At 44.1% G+C, this 24,757-nt stretch overlaps 1 protein-coding gene across 2 annotated transcripts in view; it reads left to right on the top strand.

Moving 5' to 3' along the window:
• Window positions 1-24,757, top strand: part of LOC111142879 (ST3 beta-galactoside alpha-2,3-sialyltransferase 3) — a 187,856-nt gene that overhangs the window by 54,118 nt on the left and 108,981 nt on the right. Inside the window, exon 2 of one of the 2 annotated variants that reach the window (XM_022496272.1) lies at window positions 21,234-21,281. The exons of the other annotated variant lie outside the window; for it this stretch is intronic. Coding sequence (XP_022351980.1) covers window positions 21,234-21,281 — 48 coding nt within the window. The remainder of the gene's footprint in view (window positions 1-21,233; window positions 21,282-24,757) is intronic. 2 annotated transcript variants of the gene reach the window in all.

Consider the following 24,757-nt stretch of genomic DNA (forward strand, 5'->3'; position numbering starts at 1 on the left):
AGAGAGAGAGATCACAAGTAGGCAGAGAGGCAGGCAGAGAGAGAGGAGGGGAAGCAGGCTTCCTGCTGAGCGGAGAGCCCAATGCAGGGCTTGATCCCAGGACCCTGAGATCATGACCTGAGCTGAAGGCAGAGGCTTAACCCACTGAGCCACCCAGGCACCCCAAGTATGTTTAGTTTTGTAAGAAACTGCCAGGCTGTCTTCCAAAATGGCTGTACCACCTTGCATTCCTGCCAGCAATGAATGAGAGCTCCTGTCGCTCCACATCCTTGTCCGTATTTGTGGTGTCGTCGGTGTTCTGGATTTTGGCCATTCTGATAGGCATGTACTGTATGTCATTGCTGTTTTATTTAATTTGCATTTCTCTATTGGCATATGGTATGGAACATCTTTTTTTTTTTTTTTTTGAAGTTTTTACTTTTTTATTTTATTTAATTTATTTTAACTAGACTCCACACCCAGCATGGGGCTTGAGCTCACAACCCTGAGGTCAGGGGTGACATGCTCTGCCAACTGAGTCAACTAGGTGCCCTGTGGAACATCTTTTTATGTGTTTATTTGTCATCCATATATCCTGTTTGGTGAGGACTCTATTAAGGTCTTTAGCCTACTTTTTAATTGGGTTGTCTGTGTTCTTATTATTGAGTTTTAAGAGTTCTTTGTATATTTTGGATCATTGTCCTTTATCAGATTTGTCTTTTACAATTATTTTCTCCCAAACAGTGCTTGTCTTTTCATTCTCTCTCTTTTTTTTAAAGATTTTATTTATTTATCAGAGAGAGAGAGAGAGAGAGCGTACACAAGCAGGCAGAGTGGCAGGCAGAGGCAGAGAGAGAAGCAGGCTCCCTGCTGAGCAAGGAGCCGGACTCAGAACTCGATCCCAAGACCCTGGGATCATGACCTGAGCCAGAAGGCAGCGGCTTAACTGACTAAATCACCCAGGCATCCCGTCTTTTCATTCTCTTTATGGAGCAGAAGTTTTTCATTTTAATGAGATCTAGTATAACAGTTCTTTCTTTCCTGAATCACATCTTTGGTACTGTATCTAAAAAGTCCCTGCCAAGGGGTGCCTGGGTGGCTCAGTGGGTTAAAACCTCTGCCTTCCGCTCAGGTCATGATCCCAGGGTCCTGGGATAGAGCCCCGCATTGGGCTCTCTGCTCAGCAGGGAGCCTGCTTCCCCCTCTCTCTCTGCCTTCCTCTCTGCCTACTTGTGATCTCTGTCAAATAAATAAATAAAATCTTAAAAAAAATTTTTTTTTATTAAAAAAAATTAAAAAAAAAAAGTCCCTGCCAAACCCAAGGTCATCTAGATTTTTCCTCTGTCTTTTAACACTGTTATATCTTTTTGTTTTATACGTAGATCTGTGATCCACTTTGAGTTGTTTTTTTTTTTTTAATTTATTCATTTGACAGACAGAGATCACAAGCAGGCAGAGGGGCAGGCAGAGAGAGAGGGCGAAGCAGGCTCCCCACTGAGCAGAGAGCCGGATGCGGGGCTCAATCCCAGGACCCTGGGATCATGACCTGAGCCGAAGGTAGAGGCTTTAACCCACTGAGCCACCCAGGCACCCCCCCACTTTGAGTTTTTTGAAAGGTCTCTACCTAGACTCATTTTTTTTTTTGCATGTGCATGTCCGGTTGTTCCAGCATCACTCGTTGAAACAGCTGCCTTTCTCAGAGATTCGTTAACTATATGTATATATATATAATATATATATATAATATTATATTATATTATATTTATATAGGTCTGTTTATACAGGTCTATATAGGTTATATAGGTCTGTTTCTGGGCTCTCTATTCCATTGATCTGTTTGTCTCGTCTTTGGCCAGTACTACACTGTCTCGATGACTATAGTGTTACAGTAAGTGTTGAAGTTAGGAATGCCAGTCTCCCACCTTTGTTCTGCGGTATTGAGTTGCCAGTTTTGGGTCTTTTTCCTCTCCATAGAAACTTTAGAATCAGTTGGTCAGTATTCATAAAATCACTTGCTAGGATTTTTATTGGGATTGCCTTGAATCTATATTGGTCAGGTTTAGAAGAACTAACATCTTGGCAATATTTAGTCTTCTTATGGAATGTGGGATGTCTCCATTTTTTTAGTTCTTCATTGATTTCATTCATCTGAGATTACATTTTCCCTCATATAGATCTTGTATTTTGTTAGATTTAAACCCAAGTATTGGGACGCCTGGGTGGCTCAGTTGGTTAGGCAGCTGCCTTCGGCTCGGGTCATGATCCCAGCGTCCTGGGATCAAGTCCCACATCGGGTTCCTTGCTCCTCAGGGAGCCTGCTTCTCCCTCTGCCTCTGCCTGCCATTCTGTCTGCCTGTGCTCGCTCTCTCTCCCCTCTCTCTCTCTGACAAATAAATAAATAAATAAATAAAAATCTAAACCCAAGTATTTCATTTTGGGGGGTACTAATGTAAATGGTATTAAATTTCTTTTTTTTTTTTTTAAGATTTTATTTATTTATTTGACAGAGATCACAAGTAGGCGGAGCAGCAGGCAGAGAGAGAGGGGGAGGCAGGCTCCCTGCTGAGCAGAAAGCCCAATGCGGGGCTCGATCCCAGGACCCCGAGATCATGACCTGAACTGAAGGCAGAGGCTTAACCCACTGCGCCACCCAGGCGCCCCTCAAATTCCATTTGTGCAATGCTAGTATATTGGAGTGATTGACTTTTATGTATTAATATTGTATCTTGCTAAAATTGCCTATTAGTTCTAGGAGTTTTTTGTCAATATTTTCAGATTTTCTACATAGACAGTCGTGTCATCTGTGAACAAAGACGGTTTTATGTCTTCCTTCCCTATCAGTATACCTTATTTCTTTGTTTTTGTTTTTGTTTTTTTTTTTTCTCATTGCATTAGCTTGGACTCCCAGTACAATGTTGAAAAGGAATGGTGAGAGGAGCTGTCCTTGCCTTGTTCCTGATCTTAGTGGGAAAACTTTTATTAGTTTCTCACCATTAAGTAATATTAGCAGTGGGTTGTTTGTAGATATACTTTATCAAGTTCAGAACGTTCTGTTCATTTCTTAGTTTACTGAGAGTTTTTATCACGATTGGGTGCTAGATTGTGACAATATTTTTTCTGCAACTATTGATGTAATCTTGTGCTTTTTCTTCTTTATTAACCTGTTGATGTTGATGTATTACATTAAGTGATTTTCAAAAATCAAGTCAGCTTTGTGTACCTGGGATAAATCCCACTTGGTTGTGGTATGTAATTCTTCTAATACATTGCTGGATTCAATTTTCTAATATTTTGTTGAGGATTTTTATGTCTGTATGTTCATGAGGGATACTGGTCTGTAGTTTTCTTTTCCTGTAATGTCTTTGTCCCATTTTGCTATTAGGGTAATGCCAGCTTTTTAGAATGAGTGAGGAGACATTTCCTCTGCTTCTGCCTTCTGGAAGATATAATAAAGAATTGGTTTAATGTCTTCCTTAAATGGTTGGTAGAATTCACCAGTGAACCCATCTGGGCCTGGTGCTTTCTGTTTTGGAAGGTGGTTAATTATTTATTTAACTTCTATAATAGATACAGGCCTGTTCAGATTGTCGATTTCTTCTTGTGTGACTTTGGGCATATTGTGTCTCCAAGGAATTAGTCCATCTCATCTAGGTTATCAGATTTGTGGGCTTAGAGTTGTTCATAGTATTCCCTTACTTGAAAGTAATTTGCAGAGTTTTTAGTAGTTTTTCTTGAATATTTCATCTTGCATTTCCTAAAGACAAGGATATCATGCGACTCCTGAGTGGCTCAGTTGGTTAAGCATCCAGCTCTTGATTTTGGCTCAGGTCATGATCTCAGGGTTGTGAGATCAAGCTCCTGCTCAAGATTCTCTGCACCCCCCCCCCCCAACAAACAAACAAACCACAAACCAAAGATATTCTACATAGCCACAGTACCATTATCACACTAAGAAAATTGACTTATTAATTCCCCTATTAACTTCTTCTTTTTTTTTTTTTAGATTTTATTTATGCAAGAGAGAGAGAGCATGAGCAGGGTTAGGGGCTGAGGGAAAGGAAGAGGGAGAAGCAGACTCTTTGCTGAGTGGGGAGCCCGTGTGGGGCTTGACCCCAGGACATTTAACCAACTGAGCCACCCAGACACCCCTTGTACTAATTTCTTGATAATGAACTTATTAACCACAAGGGGGAAAAAGTGGTCTGAGGGCCAATACCTTAACCAGATGATCAAATTTAGCAACACCAATATGAGAATCTGACATTATATGCCTTCTAATGTGATGCAGTAGTAAATACCTATCATCTACAGAGTGTTTATGTCAAAAATGTTCAACCCGAATCTAATATTGAGGACATACTCAGACAAATCCAACATGTAGGATGTGCTAGTTAGCTGACCTGGACTCTTTGGGGAAAAAAAGGTCAGTGACATGAGTAAACAAAAATGGAGGAGGTGAGCTGTTCCTAAATTAGAGAGGTTTAGGAGACAATACAGTCACATGCAATGGATGAACTTTAATTGGAACCTGGATGTGAGGAGAAAGGCCATAGAAGACATGGGGGTGGCAGTTGGTTAAATCTTAATATGTGCTATATGTGATGACACCGAGTCCTTGTTACCAGGTAGAACTGTTAGAAGTTGTGGTGATTCCACTTCAAACTTGGTTTTTTTCTTTTGATGTTTTTATTCTTGTTTCACTGACCAAATGGGGCCATATAGCTTATAATATATTTTAATAAGAATCAAAGCTGTTTTCTCTACCATTCCCTTGTGGAGAGTTTTGCAGTGGATGTTTCCAGAAGACTGCACCTTGCTGTAAGTGCAGATATGTGGGTCACAGAGTGACCTTCTTTCTCTGTCAGACTCAGGACCTTTGCATTGCTGACCATGAACTGGAGTTTTTAGGTTAGGGGCCAGAGACAGGACTAGAGTTATAAAGCCCTGTAGGAAGTACAAAAACCCTGCATGGAGGCGGACATTATTCCTCCCTCTGAGGGAGGCGGAACCAAGCATCCTGTGGATATTCGGAAACAGACTTCTAAAAATCTGTAGTAACTCTATGACAGTGTTCAGTCCTTTCCTTTGTAGTGAAAATGGACATGATAAGGTTTTTGTTTCCTCAAGGTTCCCTGTTTCCAGATCCCTTTCCACGTCATTTGTTCATTCCTTTTTTTATCATTCGGTAAATATTTATTAAGTGTCTGCTGTGTGCCAGGTACTGTGCTAAGTGAAGAGTATGGTGATAAGACTATATGAGTCACCTGGAGGGTTTTGTTTTTTTTTTTTAAGATTTTATTTGTTTATTTGAGAGAGAGACAGTGAGAGAGAGCATGAGCGAGGAGAAGGTCAGAGGGAGAAGCAGACTCCCCATGGAGCTGGGAGCCCGATGCGGGACTCGATCCCGGGACTCCGGGACATGACCTGAGCCGAAGGCAGTCGTCCAACCAACTGAGCCACCCAGGCGTCACTCACCTGGAGTTTTTTTGTCTGTGTAGGGAAACCAACATTAAACACAAGTCAATACTCAGTTCTTCTGTAGTAAAGGCTGCAAAGGAAAGGTAGAGCGGCTCTGACAGAGAATAACAGGAAGACTGTCCCAGCCTGTGTTAGCTCAGCATGTAGCTCTAAAGCTGTCCGCCCTTCTGTCTCCAACTTCTGCCACTGGTACACCCAGTCCCTGTCTGCCTGATTCCTTACCTTCTCTTCCCTCATTTTGGAGTGAGAACTGGCTTGAGTATCTGTGAGTCCTTCGGATATCCGTTTACAAAGCTAATTCATTACCGTGCTTAATTTAAAAGAAACGTTCTTCTCTATTACCTATTACTCTATCTGCCTATTTTTCAAGAGAGGCTGGAAATCTAGATTTTTTTTATGTGAAATCTCCTGACTCATAAATGTTAACGAATTCAAAAATTTTCATATACTTTGTGCACTCCAGTTGCAGTATCTGCTTGAGGGGACAGAAGTTCAGGTACAGGAGGATTCTGGGTCAAAAGATTAGGCAAGGGGCGCCTGGGTGGCTCAGTGGGTTGAAGTCCCTGCCTTCGGCTCAGGTCATGATCCCAGGGTTCTGGGATCGAGCCCCGCGTTGGGCTCTCTGCTCAGCGGGGAGCATGCTTCCACCTCTCTCTCTCTGCCTGCCTCTCAGCCTACTTGTGATCTCTGTCTGTCAAATAAATAAATAAAATCTTTAAAAAAAAAGAGATTAGGCAAAATTCCCTTCCTGTTGTCTATTCCTAAGTAAAAAAAATAAAGTTACTGAATAAGAGATTCAGAATACTAAGGAAAGAAACCAAAAGAGGGTTTTTTTTTTTTTTTAAAGATTTTATTTATTTGACAGACAGAGATCACAAGTAGGCTGAGAGGCAGGCAGAGAGAGAGAGGTGGAAGCATGTTCCCCGCTGAGCAGAGAGCCCAATGCGGGGCTTGATCCCAGAACCCTGGGATCATGACCTGAGCCGAAGGCAGGGGCTTCAACCCACTGAGCCACCCACTCAGCCACCCAGAGAGGCAGCCAGAGAGAGAGGAGGAGCAGGCTCTCTGCTTAGCAGAGAGTCCGATGTTGGGCTCGATCCCAAGACCCTGGGATCATGACCTGAGCCGAAGGCTTTAACGCACTGAGCCACCCAGGCGCCCCCAAAAGAGGGTTTCAAAAACCAGGTCCTTTTTATGCTTTCCTCAGGATAATAATTAAGTAAGAAGTAAAGATTACGTTCACTGATTCCTTAGCTCTCTGCTGGGGTTTCTTTCCTGCCTTCATTAAAAAAAAAAAAAAAAAAATCCAAACAGTAAGGTTCCCTGTGTTCAGAGGAGCAGACAAAGGCAAATTGTCCATGGTTAGCCTCCAAAACCACAGAGGTCCATGTTTCCCTGGAGGGAATATGATGTGCCCTCCTTTCTCCTCCCCCTTTCTTTAGGTAGCAGCTTTCTCGAAATGTAATTGATATATGCTATCGCCCACCCATTGAAAGTATACAATCACACGTTTCTTAGTGTATTCAGAGTGTGCAGACATCGCTACAGTGAATTTTCGAACATTTTCCTTATTTTAGAAATGAACCCTGTACCCGTGTGCAGTCACGCTCCCCTTTCCCCCAACCTCTCCTAGCCCTAGGCAGCCACTAATCTACTTTCTATCACAATAGATTTGTCCATTTGGGACATTTCATATAAATGGAATCATACAGTATGTGGTCTTTTGTGACCGGCTTTCACTTCGTATGATGTTTCAAGATTCATCCATGTTGAAGCATGGAACAATACTTTATTCCTTTTTATGGGGAAATGATACTCTACTATGTGGATATTCCGCATTTTGTTCATCCATTTATTAGTTAATGGGCATTTAGGTTGCTTCCACTTCTTGGCTATTGTGAATAATAGCTTGTGAACATTGATGTTCAGGTGTTTGTGTGGACATAAAATTCTCTTGGTTGCTGAGTCATACAGTAACTCTATTTAACCTACTGAGGGGGCGTCCAGCTGACTCAGTGGGAAGTACCCTGCGACTTGATTTCAGGGTCGTGAGTTCGAGCCCTGCATTGGGTGTAGAGATTACTTACATAAATAAATAAAAACTTAAAAAACAAAACAAAACAAAAACCTACTGAGGAAATCCCAGACTCTTTTCCAGAGCTACTTCACCATTTTACATTCTTACCCGTGATGTACTCCATTTCTCCCCTACCCTCCACTCTTAGTACTTAAGATGAACGATGTGATGGCAACGAGCTATTAGCTTTTCTCTTCTCAGCTGAGGTACTACGCAGTGCCTATCCTCCCTTTTTAAATAGATATATATTATGAAGTCATAGATACATAAAATTTCTAATGAAAAAATGTAAAGACTTGGTTGAGCAACCTTTTATTTTATTCTCTCCCTTTGCCTTAACGAAGTTATCTTTGGAGAACAGAATGGCACCATACTCTTTTAATTAATTAATTAATTTTAAAGATTTTATTTTTTAAAATAATCTCCACACACAACACGGGACTTGAACTCATGATCCCAAGGTCAGGAGTCACACACTCCACTCACTGAGCCAGCCAGGCACCCCAAGTACCATACTCTATATATTTTTTTAAATTTATTTATTTACTGTCCAAGAGAGTATTTCAGGCAGACTCCCTGCTGAGCAGGGAGCCCCGCTTGGCACTCTGTCCTATGACTCTGAGATCATGACCTGAGCTGAAATTAAGAGGCAGATGCTCAACCGACTGAGCTACCCAGGAGCCCCAGTACTATAGTACTATGGCCTTTTAATGACAGCCTACCAAGTACATGCTTTTTTTCCAGATAAAGCATAGAATGTCATATGGCAAATGACTTAAGAGTCTGAACCTATCTGGGGGTCTCTGGCATATGTGAATAGTGAAGGCCCTGTTCTCACAGAAATGTGTCTCTTTTTTTATTATTTGGATTTCTAAAAAGTTAGATTTTATTTTATTTTGTTTATTTATTTTTTAAAGATTTTATTTATTTATTTCACAGAAATCATAAGTAGGCAGAGAGGCAGGCAGAGAGAGAGGAGGAAGGAGGAAGCAGGCTCCCTGCTGAGCAGAGAGCCTGATGCGGGGCTTGATCCCACCTTGAGATCATGACCTGAGCCGAAGGCAGAGGCCTTAACCCACTGAGCCACCCAGGTGCCCCTTAGATTTGATTTTAAAGCAAATCCTAGACATTATGTCATTTTACCCATAAATACTTAAGTAAACATCTCTAAGAGAAGAACTTTTTAAAATAGAGCCGTCATACTACTACCTCACATTAACCTTATTCCCTAATATCTTCTGACACGTGATCCATGCTCAGATGTCTGTAATTAGAGATGCCTTTTCATAGTTGTTGTTGTTTTAATCTGGGTCCAAATAAGGTCCACACATTTGGTTGTTTTGTCTTTTAATAATCTTTATTCTACACTGATTATTTATCCACATATGATTTATCAAAAATAATCACAAAATAACATAAGACAGTATCTAGTAAGGCGTTAAGTAAGTAGGATGTGGTCAGGTATGAGTCACCTAGATTTCGAATAGACTTCATTGGCTCTGTTGGTAGAGACGTGACAAATAGGTCAGAGAACCAGAGCAGCTAGATTAGAAGCCCCATTCCTACCGCTGTAGGCTGTGTAATCCTGTGCAAGTTAATTCAGGGCTTGTTCTTAGTGAAGTTGTACCTGTGCGTGGTTCAGAAAAAACAGTTCTGCAAGGCTTGTTACCCACAAAAATGAACAAGAAAAAAAGCACTCCCCCTGTTACCGCTACTACTTGATTTCCTACCTTTAGGAGACATCCAATTTCAACTCTTCCAAGTAATTTGTTTGGTATTTACCTCCAGATCTCTAAATAACATACTTCTACTGCCAGTTGTTAATATTTCAATTTTGGGTATTACCAGTTGACATTCTACTGTGGAAGGTGGAGATTAAGTACTCCGTCGCCCTCACTGCTTCCTCACCACAGACGGGAAGTCCGTCCTCCCATTCTTCCACATTCAGTCCATATACCATGACCATGAAATGCTCTTCATCGATGACAACATGACTGTTTTTTCACTGCGCATTTTGTTTTTCCCGAAGTCAATTAACAGTCTTGCCTTCTGTTTCGCTAGTTTTCTGTGAATTTATAATAATTCAATCCCAAACTCTTCCTCAGTTGTATGGATCTGTTCTCCAGACATTCAGACGCATCAGATGGTCTGTCAGTTTCATTTCTTGAATAAAATCTCTCTAGAGGAGCCTTCTGACGGGCGCAGCTCTGGACTGTTTGCTCTTGATCCCTGCTGCAGGGCTGTGGTCTGGGAGTCACCTCTACCATCATCCTCTTCTGGTATCTCTTTTTTCCTCAATCCCATGTTTTTGTTTTTATTGTTTTCATTTTCTTTTTCATTTAATGGAACACATCCTCTAATGATTTCCTGAGAAAGGATGCCTGAGAGGCACATTTTTCAGACCTTGCCTGTATGGAAGTGTCTTTATTCTAAACTCATACTTAATTGACAGTCACGCTGGATGTAGAATTCTTGGTTAGAAATTGTTTTCCCTCAGGGGCGTCCATGTGGCTCAGTCCGTTAAGCATCTGGCTTCTGCTCAGATCGTGATCTCGGGGTCCTGGGATTGAACTCCAGGTCAGACTGCACTCAGTGGGGGAGTCTGCCTGACCCTCTCCCTGTCCCTCTCCCTCTGCCCCTCCTGCTACTCGTACTCGCTCTCAAATAAAATCTAAACTATATATATATTTTAGATAAAAATATATATAATATTATAAATATAATATTATATATATTATATATATATATTTTTTTTCCCTTACTATTTTGAAGATATTGCCCCACTGCATTCTAGGCTTTCAGTGTTCCTGTTGAGGGGTCTTATGTCATTCTGATTTATTTATTATTTGCATAAAACCTGTTGTCCTCTGGAAATTTGAGTGTTCTGAAATTCCATAATGCTGTACCTTGGTGGAGGGTTATTTTCATATTGTTCTGTACGCTCAGAGGTCCCTTCAAGCTAAAAAGAAACTCAAGCCCTTTAATTATGGAGAACTTTATTGAATCATTTCTTTGAATATTTTCTACCTTCATTTTTCTTCTTATTTTCTCTTTCTAGAATGCCTATATTCAGATGTCATGTCTCCTAGATTGGTCCTCTGATTTATTAAATTTTTTAAAGGTTTTATTTATTTATTTGACAGAGAGAGATCACAAGGAGGCAGAGAAGCAGGCAGAGAGAGAGGGAGGAAGCAGGCTCCACGCTGAGCAGAGAGCCTGATGCAAGGTTCCATCCCAGGACCCTGAGATCATGACCTGAGCCAAAGGCAGAGGCTTAACCTACTGAGCCACCCAGGCATCCCCTGGTCCTCTGATTTAAAAAGAGTATTTTTCTCGCCTGTTTTCCATCTGTCTTTTGCTTTACATTCTGAGAGATTTCCTCAACTTATTTTCCAAACTTTTTCATTTCTCCTATCATGTCTTAATTTTCAAGAGTTATTTTCTTTTTATTAAATGTATGTTTTTGAAAAATTGACGTTTTACTTGTTTCATGAAGTTTCTTCTCTCTGGGGAATTTGATGATTTTTTTTTCCCCCAAGTTTTCATCTTTATGTGTATTTTCTGTTTTTCCACACTGCATTTATTTTCCAGTTGTTTTGGTCTCTGTCTTTACACTGGATACTTTTTTCTAATGCCTTGTGATCTCAGCCCATCCTTAAGAGTGTCGTGTCTTGTTTTTACTACTGTTTGCCCTCCCACTTCAGTGGTACCTGGGGCGCTCAATGCTTGAGCCTTTGGGGAGTTCTCTGGGGGCATTTCAGGTTGTATGTCAGCTTTCCCCACTACTAGTATAGGATTTAGCTTTGTGGGGGGTTTGCTGAGCCACAGCCTCCTGTTCACCTGCTTTCCAGCTTCAGAACCTTTACTGCTGGTGTCCCGTCTCCTGTTTTCTTGGTCTTTGTGTCCTTCTGCTTTCCAACAATCTTCGATGTCACCCAGAGGGGTTTGGAAGGGAGTGCAGGTATGTATGTGCGTCCTTGAAATCAGAGTGCAGCAAACGAGAGTTCCTGCACCGGATCCAGCCCTTTCCTCTTTTGAGGGCACCAGACTAAAGCTTTTCTGCGTGTGTGCGGTTCCAGACCTCATCCAGCGCCTCGCTCCATTTCCGCACGTGCCTGGTTTTGTGGCTTCTGTTGCGCGCGTGGGTTTGTAAGCAGAGCCCCCCTCCTGCCCCGCCCCCCCGCCCCGCCCCTCCCCTCCCATCCCCCAAGAGGGCAGCGCATAGTAGAATTCCAGCAACTCCCAGACTGCCTGGTCTCCCTGTGGGTGCTGATGCCCCAGGGGGTGGCCCTCCCCTGATCCTCAGCCAGGTGCCTTTTGTCTCCTGGATGATACAGCACGTACTTTCTCAGTGTCATGGTGACTCACTTTTTTAAAAATAGTCTTTGATGTGTCAAAGCCTTTTCTGAAAGTCTACACAGATTGTATTGACGAGTTCCCTTTTAGTCACATGCATTTTTACCTCCTGAAAGGAACCCTAATATATTAATTAGGTATGATTTTAGCTTCCTGAAACCACACACCCCTCACTTTCCACGCTTCAGTGCCTCTCCTAAGCTGTTCCCACCCTACCAGCACAGCCTGTCCTATAAGGTCATCTCAAGCTAGGTCAGCACCACCGCCTCCCTGGTTTACTAGGTTCTCCCAGCAAAAACTCTCTCTTGCATCTGAACCATAGCAACTTCTCTGTATTCTCCTCCTGGTGGATAGTTCATAAACTCTCCCATGGCGGGGACATGTCTAATCTTTTCCTGCAGTCTTTTGAGCTTAGTAAGAACCCTATTACATAGGTTCAGTAGGTTAAATTAATTAAATAAATCTAGGCACCTGGGTGCCTCAGTCGGTTAAGCATCTGCCTTTGGCTAAGGTCATGATCCCGGAGGCCCCGGCATCAAGTCCCCCATCAGCCTCCTTGCTCAGTGGGGAGTCTGCTTCTCCTTCTCCCTCTGACCCTCTGCCTGGCTTGTGCTCTCACTTGCTCTCTCTCAAGTAAATAAATAAAATTTTTTAAAAAAGCAAAAAACACACAAAAAGAAGTAAATCTAAGAAACTTCTTGAAATAAGTCTACTGTGTTTACTGTATTGATTCAGAGCTGAGTCTGCCCTCTGATCATTGTATGGAAAAGGTTCCCACTGAGGTTACAGATGTCTTCCCAGTGAATAATTCTGCTGTATCTTTTCATCCATCAGCTTCTTCCACCTCTTGCCACATTTCTGTATTCCTTCTTGTAACCCGTTCTCACCTCCTCTGGCTCCCTCTGTCCTGCTAGTCCTGTCTCTTTGATTATTTCACTGATTCTCTTCCATATATCACATGCCTCTAAATTAATGGTTGTACTTTGTTTTCTGTCCTCAGGCCTTTTTTCTCTGTATCTTCAGGAATCTCATTTACTCAGGTTTTGTTTGTTTGGGATAGGGGAGAGAGGGAAGAAATTGAGGGACCAAGACTAGGGGTTAGAACCCTCCCCTGAGGATCTAGGCAATGGAGAATCTAGAACAAGAAACAGCCACGTGGCCATTAAAATATCAGTTCTGCTAACAGACCAATCAAACCCTCAAGTTGAGGCTCTTCTGTAAAGCTAGATTAGAGGCCACATCTTAGGCCCAAGGTTCAAGTGGGGCCTTCTGCTTCTCCTGTGATTCATACCCTGTGGGGTGAGTTGTCCTTGAAGCAGGTCCAGCCTGGTGTTAGATCCACACGTTATACCCCGTCATGGGGAAGGCAGAGAGGGTTCTAGTGTATTAAAGGGTGAGGACTGGAAGGTAGAGGAAGTGAGCCCACTCAGACTATAGATGGCATATGTGATGGCATATATGATATATATGGCATCTATGGCATATATGATAGCAAAAGGACATGGAAAGTTGAATCTCAGTTACAGGATAAGCCTCAGAGGAACCGAGGAAAAGCTGAACCCTGAGGTTGAGTGGAAACGTGGTCTAGTTGAATGCCACAGACACCGGCACTGGAAGAACATTCTGGATTTAAGACAGCTCTTCAAGATGTCTTGTTGCCCTCAGGGGCAGGGTTGTGGCTTTCACTCTGATCTCTGCCTTGAAGGTGGGCTCTCGGACCCAGCATCAAGTCTGGCCCATGGCCTCCCAGTCTTGGCTTCTTTCTCTGCTTGTGTCTGCCCAGCTCTCTATACTTCCCGGTTCAGGTCGCCCGAAGGTAGACTCTGTGCCTCATAGATGGGTTTTGATCAGGGTTGGGTACCCACTGTGGTCCAGTCGTCAGTGGCCAGAGGAGAGGCAGGATCATGGGATTCACATGAAGGGCACTCCCGATCAGGCAGCAGTCACCGTCTAGTTTCCCAAGTCCCAATGTACATATAATCCTCCTCCTCCCTTATCTCTGACTCTCATCACCGGTCACTCGTCCTGGAAAGTTTCCCTTCTGAACATCTCTAGCATCCATCCCTTTTCTCTTCCTGTTGCCACTGTCTTGGTTCAGGCTGCTATGTTCTCTCCTCTAAAATGAGCATTCTCCTCCTTATCGATCTCCCTGCCTTCAGTCTCTCTGCCCTCATCTGTCTTTACTCCCTTGCCAGAATAGTCAATTTTGTTCCCACATAGCAGTCAAAGTTTATATTTAAAAAATAAATCAGATCATGTTGCTCTCCTGGTTGAAGCTGTTGAAATACAATCAGACTCTTTCTATGGCCTCCTACGTAGGGCCTCCCAAGGATCTGGTTCCTGTCATCCTCTCTGACCTCATTTCACACCCTCCTTGTGTTTTCTGTGCTCAGCGTTCCAGCAACACTGGCCTTCTCTGGTCCCCCCCCCCTTTTTTTTTTTTTTTTAAGATTTTATTTATTTATTTGACAGAGAAAGACAGAGTGAGAGAGGGAACACAAGCAGGGGGAGTGGGAGAGAGAGAAGCAGGCCTCTTGCTGAGCTGGGGAGCCCGATGCGGGGCTTGAACCCAGGACTCCGGGATCATGACCTGAGCTGAAGGCAGACGCTTAACAACTGAGCCACCCGAGTGCCGCTTCTCTCTGGTCCTTAAATGTACTAAGATTGCTAAACTTGCTTTTTCCTTTCGCCTGGAGCTCTTTTTTTTCCCTTCATCTACTCTTGGCTGGCTCCTGTCTTCAGGTCTCAGCCCACAGGTCACCTCCTCAGAGAGGCCTTCCCGAAACACCCCATCTAACTTGGCCTGTACCTCACCGGTAGTCACTGTCACATCGCTGAACATTCCGTGTACCACTTACTGCCTGAACTTGTTTTGCTCATTTGTTTACTCATTTTTTTCATCTCCCTGCATAAAACATAAATTCCTTGAGAATAGGAGCAGTCTTGTTCTTTTTTACCGTTGTATCCCTAAGTCTGGTGTGTGAGAGTTGCTTTGTAAATATCTGTTAAATTAGCAAACAGTGAACTAGCTCCTTCCTTACTCTTTTTAAAAAAAAAATTTTTTTTTTTTAATTTATTTGACAGACAGAGATCACAAGTAGGCAGTGAGGCAGGCAGAGAGAGAGGAAGGAAAGCAGGCTCCCTGCTGAGCAGAGAGCCCGATGCGGGGCTCGATTCCAGGACCCTGGGATCATGACCTGAGCCGAAGGCAGAGGCTTTAACCCACTGAGCCACCCAGGCGCCCCTCCTTCCTTACTCTTATTTCCATCCCTCTGTGTTACGCTTAGCTTTTCATCCCCAACTTTAGGAAGACATAATTGACAGCACTGTGTAAGTTTAAGGTGTACAGTGTGATAATTGGACATATATCTCTATTTGTGGAATGATCACCACAATAAAGCAAGTTCGCCCATCCCTCAACTCACCTAGTTACCTGTGTGTGTGTGTGTGTGTGTGTGTTTGTGTGTGTGTGTGTGTGTGTGCACGTGTGGTGAGAATATTTATGATCTGCTCCCAGCATATACCAAGTATATAGTACAGGACTGTTAACTATCGAATGCTTAGCTTCATACGTGTTTTTATTTTACCTGCTCGCAAGCTACTTAAAGGGACAATTTCTCTTTTGATCCATTCTTCCATCTCCAGGGCTTCCACGTGGCAGATAGCAGAAGTTAAGTGTTGAGTGTGTACTGCGACTGCTACCTCATCCCCAAATGTGTGGCTTATCTGCAGAATTTGAGCTTTGGAAGCCCCTCCAGTGACTGGAAAGACTGGGCCCCATTCTTTCTACTCCTTTTATATTCCTTTTATCCAAAGCTTCAGAAACCAGACACAGGAAACATCTGACCATAATAAAAGACTTCCAGTAAATTCTAGGTTTCCTCCTTGAACAAAGTCGTGCACAGCAACGCTCTGTTGTACCTTGGTCTGGAATTCTGTTTGGTCACTTGCGTAGCACACCACATGGCTGCCTCTGGCCTGTTCTTAGCCAGGAACAGCTGGAGCCTGGGCTGCTTGAAATAGCCGGACAAGGAGAAGTCTGGATATTCTTGCTCTGTTCCTTGCAAAACAAACTTCTTGATTTGTTGAATACCAGGTTTTCGCTTTTGCTGTCCTAGTGGTTTATGACTAAAATGATCTTCTGTCCTTTAGAATAAGCACAAATAAGGAATGACCGAACTGATTTCTCAGGTCTGTGCTTTTTAATGCTCCAAGCAAAATCCATCAAAAGTAACGCAAAACACGAAAATGTCACTAACTTCCTTCTGAAATTTCTGCCCTGTTACTCACTGCCCTGTCACTCTTCCGCAGTGCGTACACGTGCTCTCGGGAGCCGTGCGCTACCGCCAGAAGTCATAGCTGCGAAAGCCCTGACTTTTTCTTTCCAGTAAGATGCTCCTCTGCTTCCTACTTACTCTTTGCATACGTTTATCCACTTTATTTTTATTTCAGGTGCCAATGAACTTGTCCGTCTTCCTTGGCTGTGAGGCAGAGACTGGCTCTTATTCAGCTCCCTGCCTCTAATATCTGGCACAGGGCCTGGCACATAATCGGCATTTGATAAATTTGTCGGGGCGTGGAGGGGGTGGGGAGAGGGGAGATAAAAAGAATAATAATTTTAAAAAGCCCGGTCTATTTAGGAATTGATGTAGCTGAGGTATATTTAAATGGCATGAAATAAAAGGACAACCTCAGTAACTATAGGAAAAAGCTGAACAGCTTATTGGCATGTACAGTGGAAAATGAAGACCAGTCAAGAACCTTCCATCCTTTTGTACTGGTACCTCTGAGTTAGAGGTTAAAATCCTACAGGTGGATTAGAGAGTTCTTTTTTTTTTTAAGATTTTATTTATTTATTTATTTGACAGAGATAAGTAGGCAGAGAGGCAGGCAGAGAGAGAGAGAGAGAGGAAGGGAAGCACGCTCTCTGCTGAGCAGAGAGCCCCATGAGGGGCTTGATCCCAGGACCCTGGGATCATGACCTGAGCTGAAGGCAGAGGATTTAACCCACTGAGCCACCCAGGTGCCCCCTCTTTTTTTTTTTTTTAGTTTTTTACAAATGATGATGATGATGGTATAAATAATACATGTCACTGTACAAATTCTGCAAAAACAGAGTAGAAACATAACCTGTAATTCTTTCACCCAGAGACAGCCACTGTTAGCATTTCATCTTGCTGCTTTTAGGCTCAGTTAAGTTTTAGTTTGTCTTTTACTTAACTTTTAAGCCTTTCTTCTTGGTTTATGTTGAAAAGTTTAAAAAGAGATTATTTCAGGGGCGCCTGGGTGTTTCAGTCGTTAGGCGCCTGCCTGTGGCTCAGGTCCTGATCCCAGGGTCCTGGGATCCAGCCCTGCATTGGGCTCCCCGCTCAGCGGGAAGCCTACTTCTCCCTCTCCCACTCCCCCCTGCTTGTGTTCCCTCTCTCGCTGTGCCTCCCTCTGTCAAATAAATAAAATCTTTACAAAAGAAAAGAGATGATTTCAGGACTGCTTGAGAGTACAGAGAAGGTAAATTGCAGTTGGAATGGTCCTTGTCAACTGCAGTAAAAATTTGAGATGCTGTTTTTATTGTTGCTCGGGTGGGCAGTCAGCTAGCTGCTCAGGAAGCTGGTCCTAATCTTCCCCAGGTGGCTGCAGCCTCTAACCTAGAAGCTTCAAGGCCATTTTTTGTATTCCCCTTACGCTGATTTGTATACATGCTTTTTTTTTTCTTTTTAAAGATTTTATTTATTTATTTGACAGACAGAGCTCACAAGTAGGAGAGAGGCAGGCAGAGAGAGAAGAGGAAGCAGGCTCCCTGCTGAACAGAGAGCCCGATGCGGGCTCGATGCGGGGCTCGATCCCAGGACCCTGGGATCATGACCTGAGCTGAAGGCAGAGGCTTTAACCCACTGAGCCACCCAGGCGCCCCTGTATACAAGCTTTTATCTTTCTAGGAGGAGGCCACACTTGAACCCCTGACGCTTCACTGTGGAGGGAGTTAGGTTGACATAATTGAATGAGAATCTGTATGCAAAATGGATATTCCCCGCTCCCACCCCCGCCCCAGCCCCTGAAATACCACTTAGATCACATCACCTTTGAAAGCAAGCAAGGACATTTACGTTTATTACTTTGTTGAAGAAACCTATTGAGTACTTCCTGTGTGTCAGTCACCCAGCCAGGAATCACTGCCTCAGAATGAAGACAGGTTTCTTGTCCTCAGGGAACTTGAAATGCTTAACAGAAAAAGAGGTAACCAGGTGTTATGATAAATGATATAATAATAGTCCAATGATGTCCTAAAGAAGAGGGTGAGCAGAACTGACCAGAGAAGGTGTCAAGAGGAGGGGATGATTGGGGCACACGGGGGAGCTCGGTTGGCTAAGCGTCCTGCCTGATTCTTGATCTCTGCTCAGGTCTTGATTTCAGGGTCATGAGTTCAAGCCCCACACTGGGCTCCATACTGGGCATGGAGCCTACTTTAAAAAAAGAAAAAAGAAGAGGGGATGATTGAGTGGAATCTTAATGGAAAAGTGGGAGATTTTTGGCATGCAAACAGGCAGTGAGCACAGTATGTCCGATGAGTGAAGACACACTGGTGTATACCCCTGGGGAAGTAGAGGTCGTCTGGCCCATCTGGAATATGAGATGTATTAAAAATGGCAAATGAGGGGGAAATGAGAGAATGAATGTCAGAGCTTGGATTCTGTCTTACAGGCTGCGGGAAGCCTCTGAAGGATTTTAATCAAAAGCAAAGCCACAGTGAGGTATACTTTTCGGAAACATCGTCAGCGGTAGAAACGGTGGTGGAATCGGGGCCACGTTGGAGGCAGGGGTGTGGTTAGGGGATGTAGAACAGCCCCAGCAAAAGTGGGTAGGCAGATGTCCAGCAAGGCAAATTTATAGAGACAGTAAGTGAATCAGTGGTTGCCTGGGGTTGGAGGTGGGAACGGGGCAGGATAAAATGGGCAGGAAGGATCTTTTCAGAGTGATGGAAATGTCAAAAAATTGCATGTGGTGATAGTTGCACAGCTCTGTAAAGTTTCTAAAAAATCCATTGTACATTTAAAATGAGTGAATTTTATAGTATGTAAATTATACCTCAATAAAGCTCCTTAAATAAAGAGAGAAAGAGGGGTTTCTCTTCTGGAAGGGCAGTAGCATTGAGAAAAGACGATGTGTGAACTGTTGATAAAGAAATAGCATTTATGAGAGTTTGACCTTGATTTTGTCTCACAGAGGCAGGGTGGTCATCTGTCGGGTCAGCCAAGTGGCTTCCTGTGCTTCTGCACTTTTGTAAAAAGACCTCAACCCTATCATCTCCTTGGTAGGTTTCAAAGCATGTAGATCTGTCCTTAACTGGCAGTACAGAGTCTGTGCTTTCTGATCCTTATCAAAAAGGACCTGTGGTCCGTTCATTTCTCTCGGCACTGTTATCCAGCAGATGGCTATCAAGTGCTAGGCATTGTGTGGGTAACGGGGCACAGGATCAAGCAGGTACAGTGTCTGCCTTCAGGGGGCTGATAGTCCAGCAGTGGGGACAGACATGACTTACAGTTAACATAATTGTTGTGTTGGATTTCCTTGTACAGTAAGAAAATGACATCAACTTGAGATCCAAAGGGTAATGCTGGGGTGGCAGTGGGGCTGTAGACCCCGGTCCCATACGCATCCAGCTGGCTTTCCTTGTTGGTGGGTGAGCCTTTTAAGTCTGGGCTACCCGGGGCTGTCTGGGACCTTACATTATCTTGGTGTTCCGTAGAATTGCTTTTATTGAACTATACGTTGGCTTCATTTTATACACGCTTGTGTTGGAAGAAATAGCCTTAACCACATTCACACTCACTTATTACAGAAATGCTGTGGAAGTTACAGTCTTCAACATCATACAGCGTCCCCCTCTTACTATTGGGACCCACAAGAGAAATTTCCTCCTGATGACTGTTTGCTATTTGCTTTGCTATTTGGTCTTTTAGTCACTCTGAAGCATCCCATCCCATCGAGCTTCAGATCTCCACACATGGCGACCTCTCTGCCTGGAATGCCTCGTTCCATTCTTGTTACGTTTAACTCCTGCTTCTGTTCAGCTGTTAGTTCCAGTGTGCGTTCTTCAGGGAAGCCTTCCCTAACCAACACCCACTCCCCTTCCTAACTAGGTCCGGGTGGCTTTTTTGTTTTTTTGTTTTTTTAATTTTTTAAGTAGGCTACACAACCAGCATGGAGCCTGGTGTAAGGCTCGAACTCACGACCCTGAGACTGAGACCTGAGATGAAATCAGGAGTCGGATGCTTCGCTGACTGAGCCACCCAGGCGCCCCCCTAGGTCTGGTTCGTTCTTTCTTTTCTTTCTTTTTTTTTTTTTTTAAGATTTTATTTATTTATTTGACAGAGACACAGTAAGAGAGGGAACACAAGCAGGGGGAGTGGGAGAGGAAGAAGCAGGTTTTGCGCTGAGCAGGGAGCCCCATGCAGGGCTAGATCCCAGGACCCTGGGGCCATGTAGGTCTGGTTCTTAATGGGAATGTTCACAGCACTCTTTTTGACTTAAGTCAGTTTTGAGTTGGATGCCTTGTTGTTTGGTAACTTTTTTTTGTCTCCTATACTGATGGCAGGGAGATCCGTGAGGAGACTATGCTTTTTTGTTCGCTGCTGTATCTCAGAGTCATGGTATAATATCATGCCCAATCAATACTTCCTGATTGGTCGAATGAATGAATGCACTGTAGGCACTAAATCTTGTAACTGTTCATTCTCTCCTTTCCTTTGGTGATTTGGGAGCTCGGGCCTCCTTGATTCTACCTCTGGTTCCCATGGCATGCATTTTGTGGACTAACATTCCCCTGACTATATATTTCCTTTCTCGACTTCTTCATTTTTAAGTTCCAGTGTGTACTGTAAATTCCTGTAGGCCACTTAAAGCCCTTTTGGAGAAGAAATAATAAACAATTAGGTATATGAATAGGAAAAGAAAGGGAGAAGTCAAAGGGAAATGTTAGTGCCTTTAACCAGATGCAGGAGAGTTTTCTGTTGCATTGCTTTAATTTTATTTTCATTGTAAGAAGGGGAAAAAAAAAAAAGCTTGTCCCCTAATTTGGCAGGAAATGCCTCTGAAGAATTTGGGGCCTTTCTCTGCCCTGAGATGTTCTTCCTGGTAGTGGAAGGCTCGGGGCTGGGCTCAGCAGGGCCTCATGGCCCAGTTGGGGGGTTGGGCACGGACCCGTGGATGCTGTCTGTGCATCTCAGTGTTCCAGTCCAGTTGACTTTCCCCTGGGGGAGGGTTCGGGCAGAGTTGGTGGGAGCTTTTTTTTTTTTATCCCCCTCTAAGAAGGAGAAAGAAATGAACTTGTCCTCTTGTGTTGCAGATTCAGTGGTTCTTTCCTTTGACTCCGCTGGACAAACACTAGGCTCAGGTACCAATCCCTCCCCCTCTATCCTTTCAGCACTCAGCACTTGGCCACATTTGAAGTAGAGCCTGGTGAGGTGGGGGGAGGGGTATCCGGGGAGGGCAATGGAATATCTCAGAACCGTGGGAAAGTCTTCAGGAGCTTTTCTGGGGACTCATGGTTTAGAAAGTGGGACTCAACATCCAGAAGACTTGGCCAGCTGCTTGAACAGCGGGCACTTGGGGGAGTGTGGGTAGATGCTCCCTCCTCATTCAGAGTGTTCCAGGTTCATATAAAGGGTGTGTGTTTTCTGAGCACATATCTTGGCCCAGAGAGCAGGGCAGAGGTCATTGAGAGGCCCCACGCTCTCGGGATGCTAGAGAAGATTGTCATCGGGGCTCTCCAACACAGTGTCAGGCCAGTGGGAGTACGGCAGCTTCCTGAGGATATGCACATCCCATTTACTGAAATACACACCTCCCCTGGGATGCGCACTTCACCGTGCACTTGTGCCAACTCATGTGCTGGCCGACAGACGCCCTCTCTTCCCCGAGTCTAAGCGCAGGACATACAGGCTGACAGACCCACTCCTTGGACACCAAATCCCTCCAGCTCAGTGGAGCTTGACTCTCCTAGGTCTGAGGCCGTCTCCCTGCTTCACACCGCTGTGCTGTTGGCGGTGAGCACAAAGAGACATCACTTTGGGTCTTTGGCTTGCTGCCATTACGTTGGTGTGGGAGTGTCAGGATGACCCTACTGTGTGAGAAGAGCCCCTCCAGGCATCACACCTGCGTTTTTAGTCAGAGATGGTGGTTCTCGTATTGGTGGGTGCCGCCTGTAACAGGGAGGCTTGGCTGGCATGCTGAGGGCAATTAATCCATTTCACTGTCCTCGAATGCAGTAGATATGATCAGTGTTTCACAAAGCAGCCCTGATGTTCCGGCAGCTGTGGATGAGGGGAAAGAGGAGTTCGGAGGATGCAGTCACGGCTGCCCCTGTTTACTAAGGGCTTCCTGTGTGCCGATGCCGTGGTAGGAGCTTCAGACACATCTTGCAAGGTGGATAGTGTATCTTTGATTATAGATAAAAGAAACTGATGCTCTGAAAGGTAAAATAACCTGTCTGGGCCACTCAGATCGGTCCACCTCTGCAGCTCATACTATCTCCCTTGTTATCTTGCTGTCTCATGCCTCATGTGCTTGAGATGTACTTCACCTAAATGCTGAGACAAGAGAGATCACTTTAAGAGAGAGTGGACAGGGGCATCTGGGTGGCTCAGTGGGTTAAACCCTCTGCCTTCGGCTCAGGTCATGATCCCAGGGTCCTGGGATTGAGACCCGCATTGGGCTCTCTTCTGAGCAGGGAGCCTGCTTCCTCCTCTCTCTGCCTGCCTTTCTGCCTACTTGGGATCTCTGTCTGTCAAATAAATAAATAAAACCTTAAAAAAAAAAAAAAAAAAGAAACAGGTCATATAATGTGTTCAAAATATGTCATTAAAATCGGTTTTATGGTATGTTAATAAAAATTCACGTAGGATTAAGAAAAAAAAAGAGTGGACAGAGAGAAAGTTTTTAAATAGACACAGAAGTTGTGTCTACTTTTATAGGAAAAGATTGATCAATTTTATTACATTCCAGTTAAAAACTTCTCATTAATCAGAAAGACACCTTTAAGAGAGTGATAAAGGCAATCCAGGGCAGAAAAAAGATCTTTGTAACACAAACAACCAACAAGGGCCACGTTTCCAGGATGAGGAACTGCAGAAATCAATAGGAATAAAGAAACAACCCGGTATCAAAACAAGCAAAAAGGCCTAGGTAGGCACTTCACAAAAGAGGAAATCCAGATGGCGAATAAACTTACGAAAGGGTGTTTGATTGCATTTTGCATTGCAACCTGGGGAAAGGCAAATTGGGATTTCTGTGAGATCCCTCTGCACCTCTACCAAAGTGGGAAAACTGGAAAAGCTTGCTATTCCAGAGTTGGTGAGGATGTGGTAGAGTGGAAACTCTGAGCCTTTACTGGCCAGAGGGTAAGTTGGTTACAACCTTTTCACAAATGACCATGTAGTATTGAGCAAAATTCGAATAGACACATATCTCATGACCTGGCATTTCCTCTCATAGCTGTATTCCCTACATAAGTGCATGCTTCTGTAGGTACCAAGATATTTGTACAAGATACATGTACAAGAAACTCTGGCATTGGATGCAGCTAAAGGCCTGGACAGGTGCATTTAGCAGCTGTTTGAGGACTCTGAGATATGAATGGCAGCAGACAGATTGGGGAAAAAGACTAGAATTAAACATGCTGCACACTGGCAATGAATTTCTCATTTTCCACCAGTGTCCCATGTGCTAGACGGAAGCAGTGCACATCAGGGCACACAGGGAATTTCAGAAGACCTCTAGTTAGGGCTCTCGGGAGGGAAAGGGGCTCCGAGGCTCAGGCAGAGGAGAAGTCCCAGGGGTTCTTTTCTTCTGTTCTCTTGTGCCCTAGTCACCCGGCTGCCCCACAGTAGTTGTGGTGGTGGTGGGTTCAGTGGCAGCAGTGGTCTTCAAGCCCCTAAAACTGAGAAAGGGAAACCTTCCTCTCTGATCAGAGGATGTGTAATCCCAGGAGGGCGGGGTGAAATCGGTTGCCTTTTTCTCCTCTGCCTTCCTGCTGGTTGGATTTGGGTACAGTAAGATCCCAGCTTTCAGGCTAGAGAACCAAGAAGGGGAGGCCCAGCGAACTGGAAGGTACAAGGAGAAAATAGAGAGGGAAGAACTCAAAGTGGTTCCAGAAAATTACATAGGACCTTCTGGGCTAACCCCTGAGCTACGCATGTATGCTTCTGATCCTAACCAACATACCAAAGACTTTGAGAACTGATCTGAAAGATAGACCACTGCCAAAGTCCCAGACTGGACAGTGGGTGGCGCACACAGAGGACACACATGAGTGGGTTTTGACATTCAAACCACAGTCCATGGAAGGCTGGTCAGAACTCGCCCCCTAAATCCAACCTGGTTAAGAGTCTGGTAGAAAAGAAAGGTCAACATTGCCCACTGGATTTATTTATTTAATTAAAAAAAAAAGATTTTATTTATTTATTTGACAGAGAGAGAGAGAGCACAAGTAGGCAGAGAGGCAGGCAGAGGGTGAGGGGGAAGCAGGCTCCCTGCTGAGCAGAGAGCCTGATGTGGGGCTCGATCCCAGGACCCTGAGACCAAGACCTGAGCCGAAGGCAGATGCTTAAGCCACTGAGCCCCCAGGTGCCCTTATTTACTTTTTTTTTTAAAGATTTATTTATTTTAGAGAAAGAGACTGCGCGAGCAGGGGACGGGGCCAAGGGGGAGAGAGAATCCTCAAGCAGACTCTGTTGCTAAGCACAGAGCCTGCTAAGCACAGAGCCTGACACGGGGCTCAATCCCAGGACCCTGAGATCATGACCTGAGCTGAAACCAAGAGTCAGAGACTTAACTGACTGAGCCACCCCGGTGCCCCCTTCTCCAGGATTT

Source organism: Enhydra lutris, unplaced genomic scaffold (genome assembly GCF_002288905.1).
Source record: "Enhydra lutris kenyoni isolate GAN:26980312 unplaced genomic scaffold, ASM228890v2 scaffoldscaffold9, whole genome shotgun sequence".
Classification (NCBI taxonomy): Eukaryota; Metazoa; Chordata; class Mammalia; order Carnivora; family Mustelidae; genus Enhydra; species Enhydra lutris.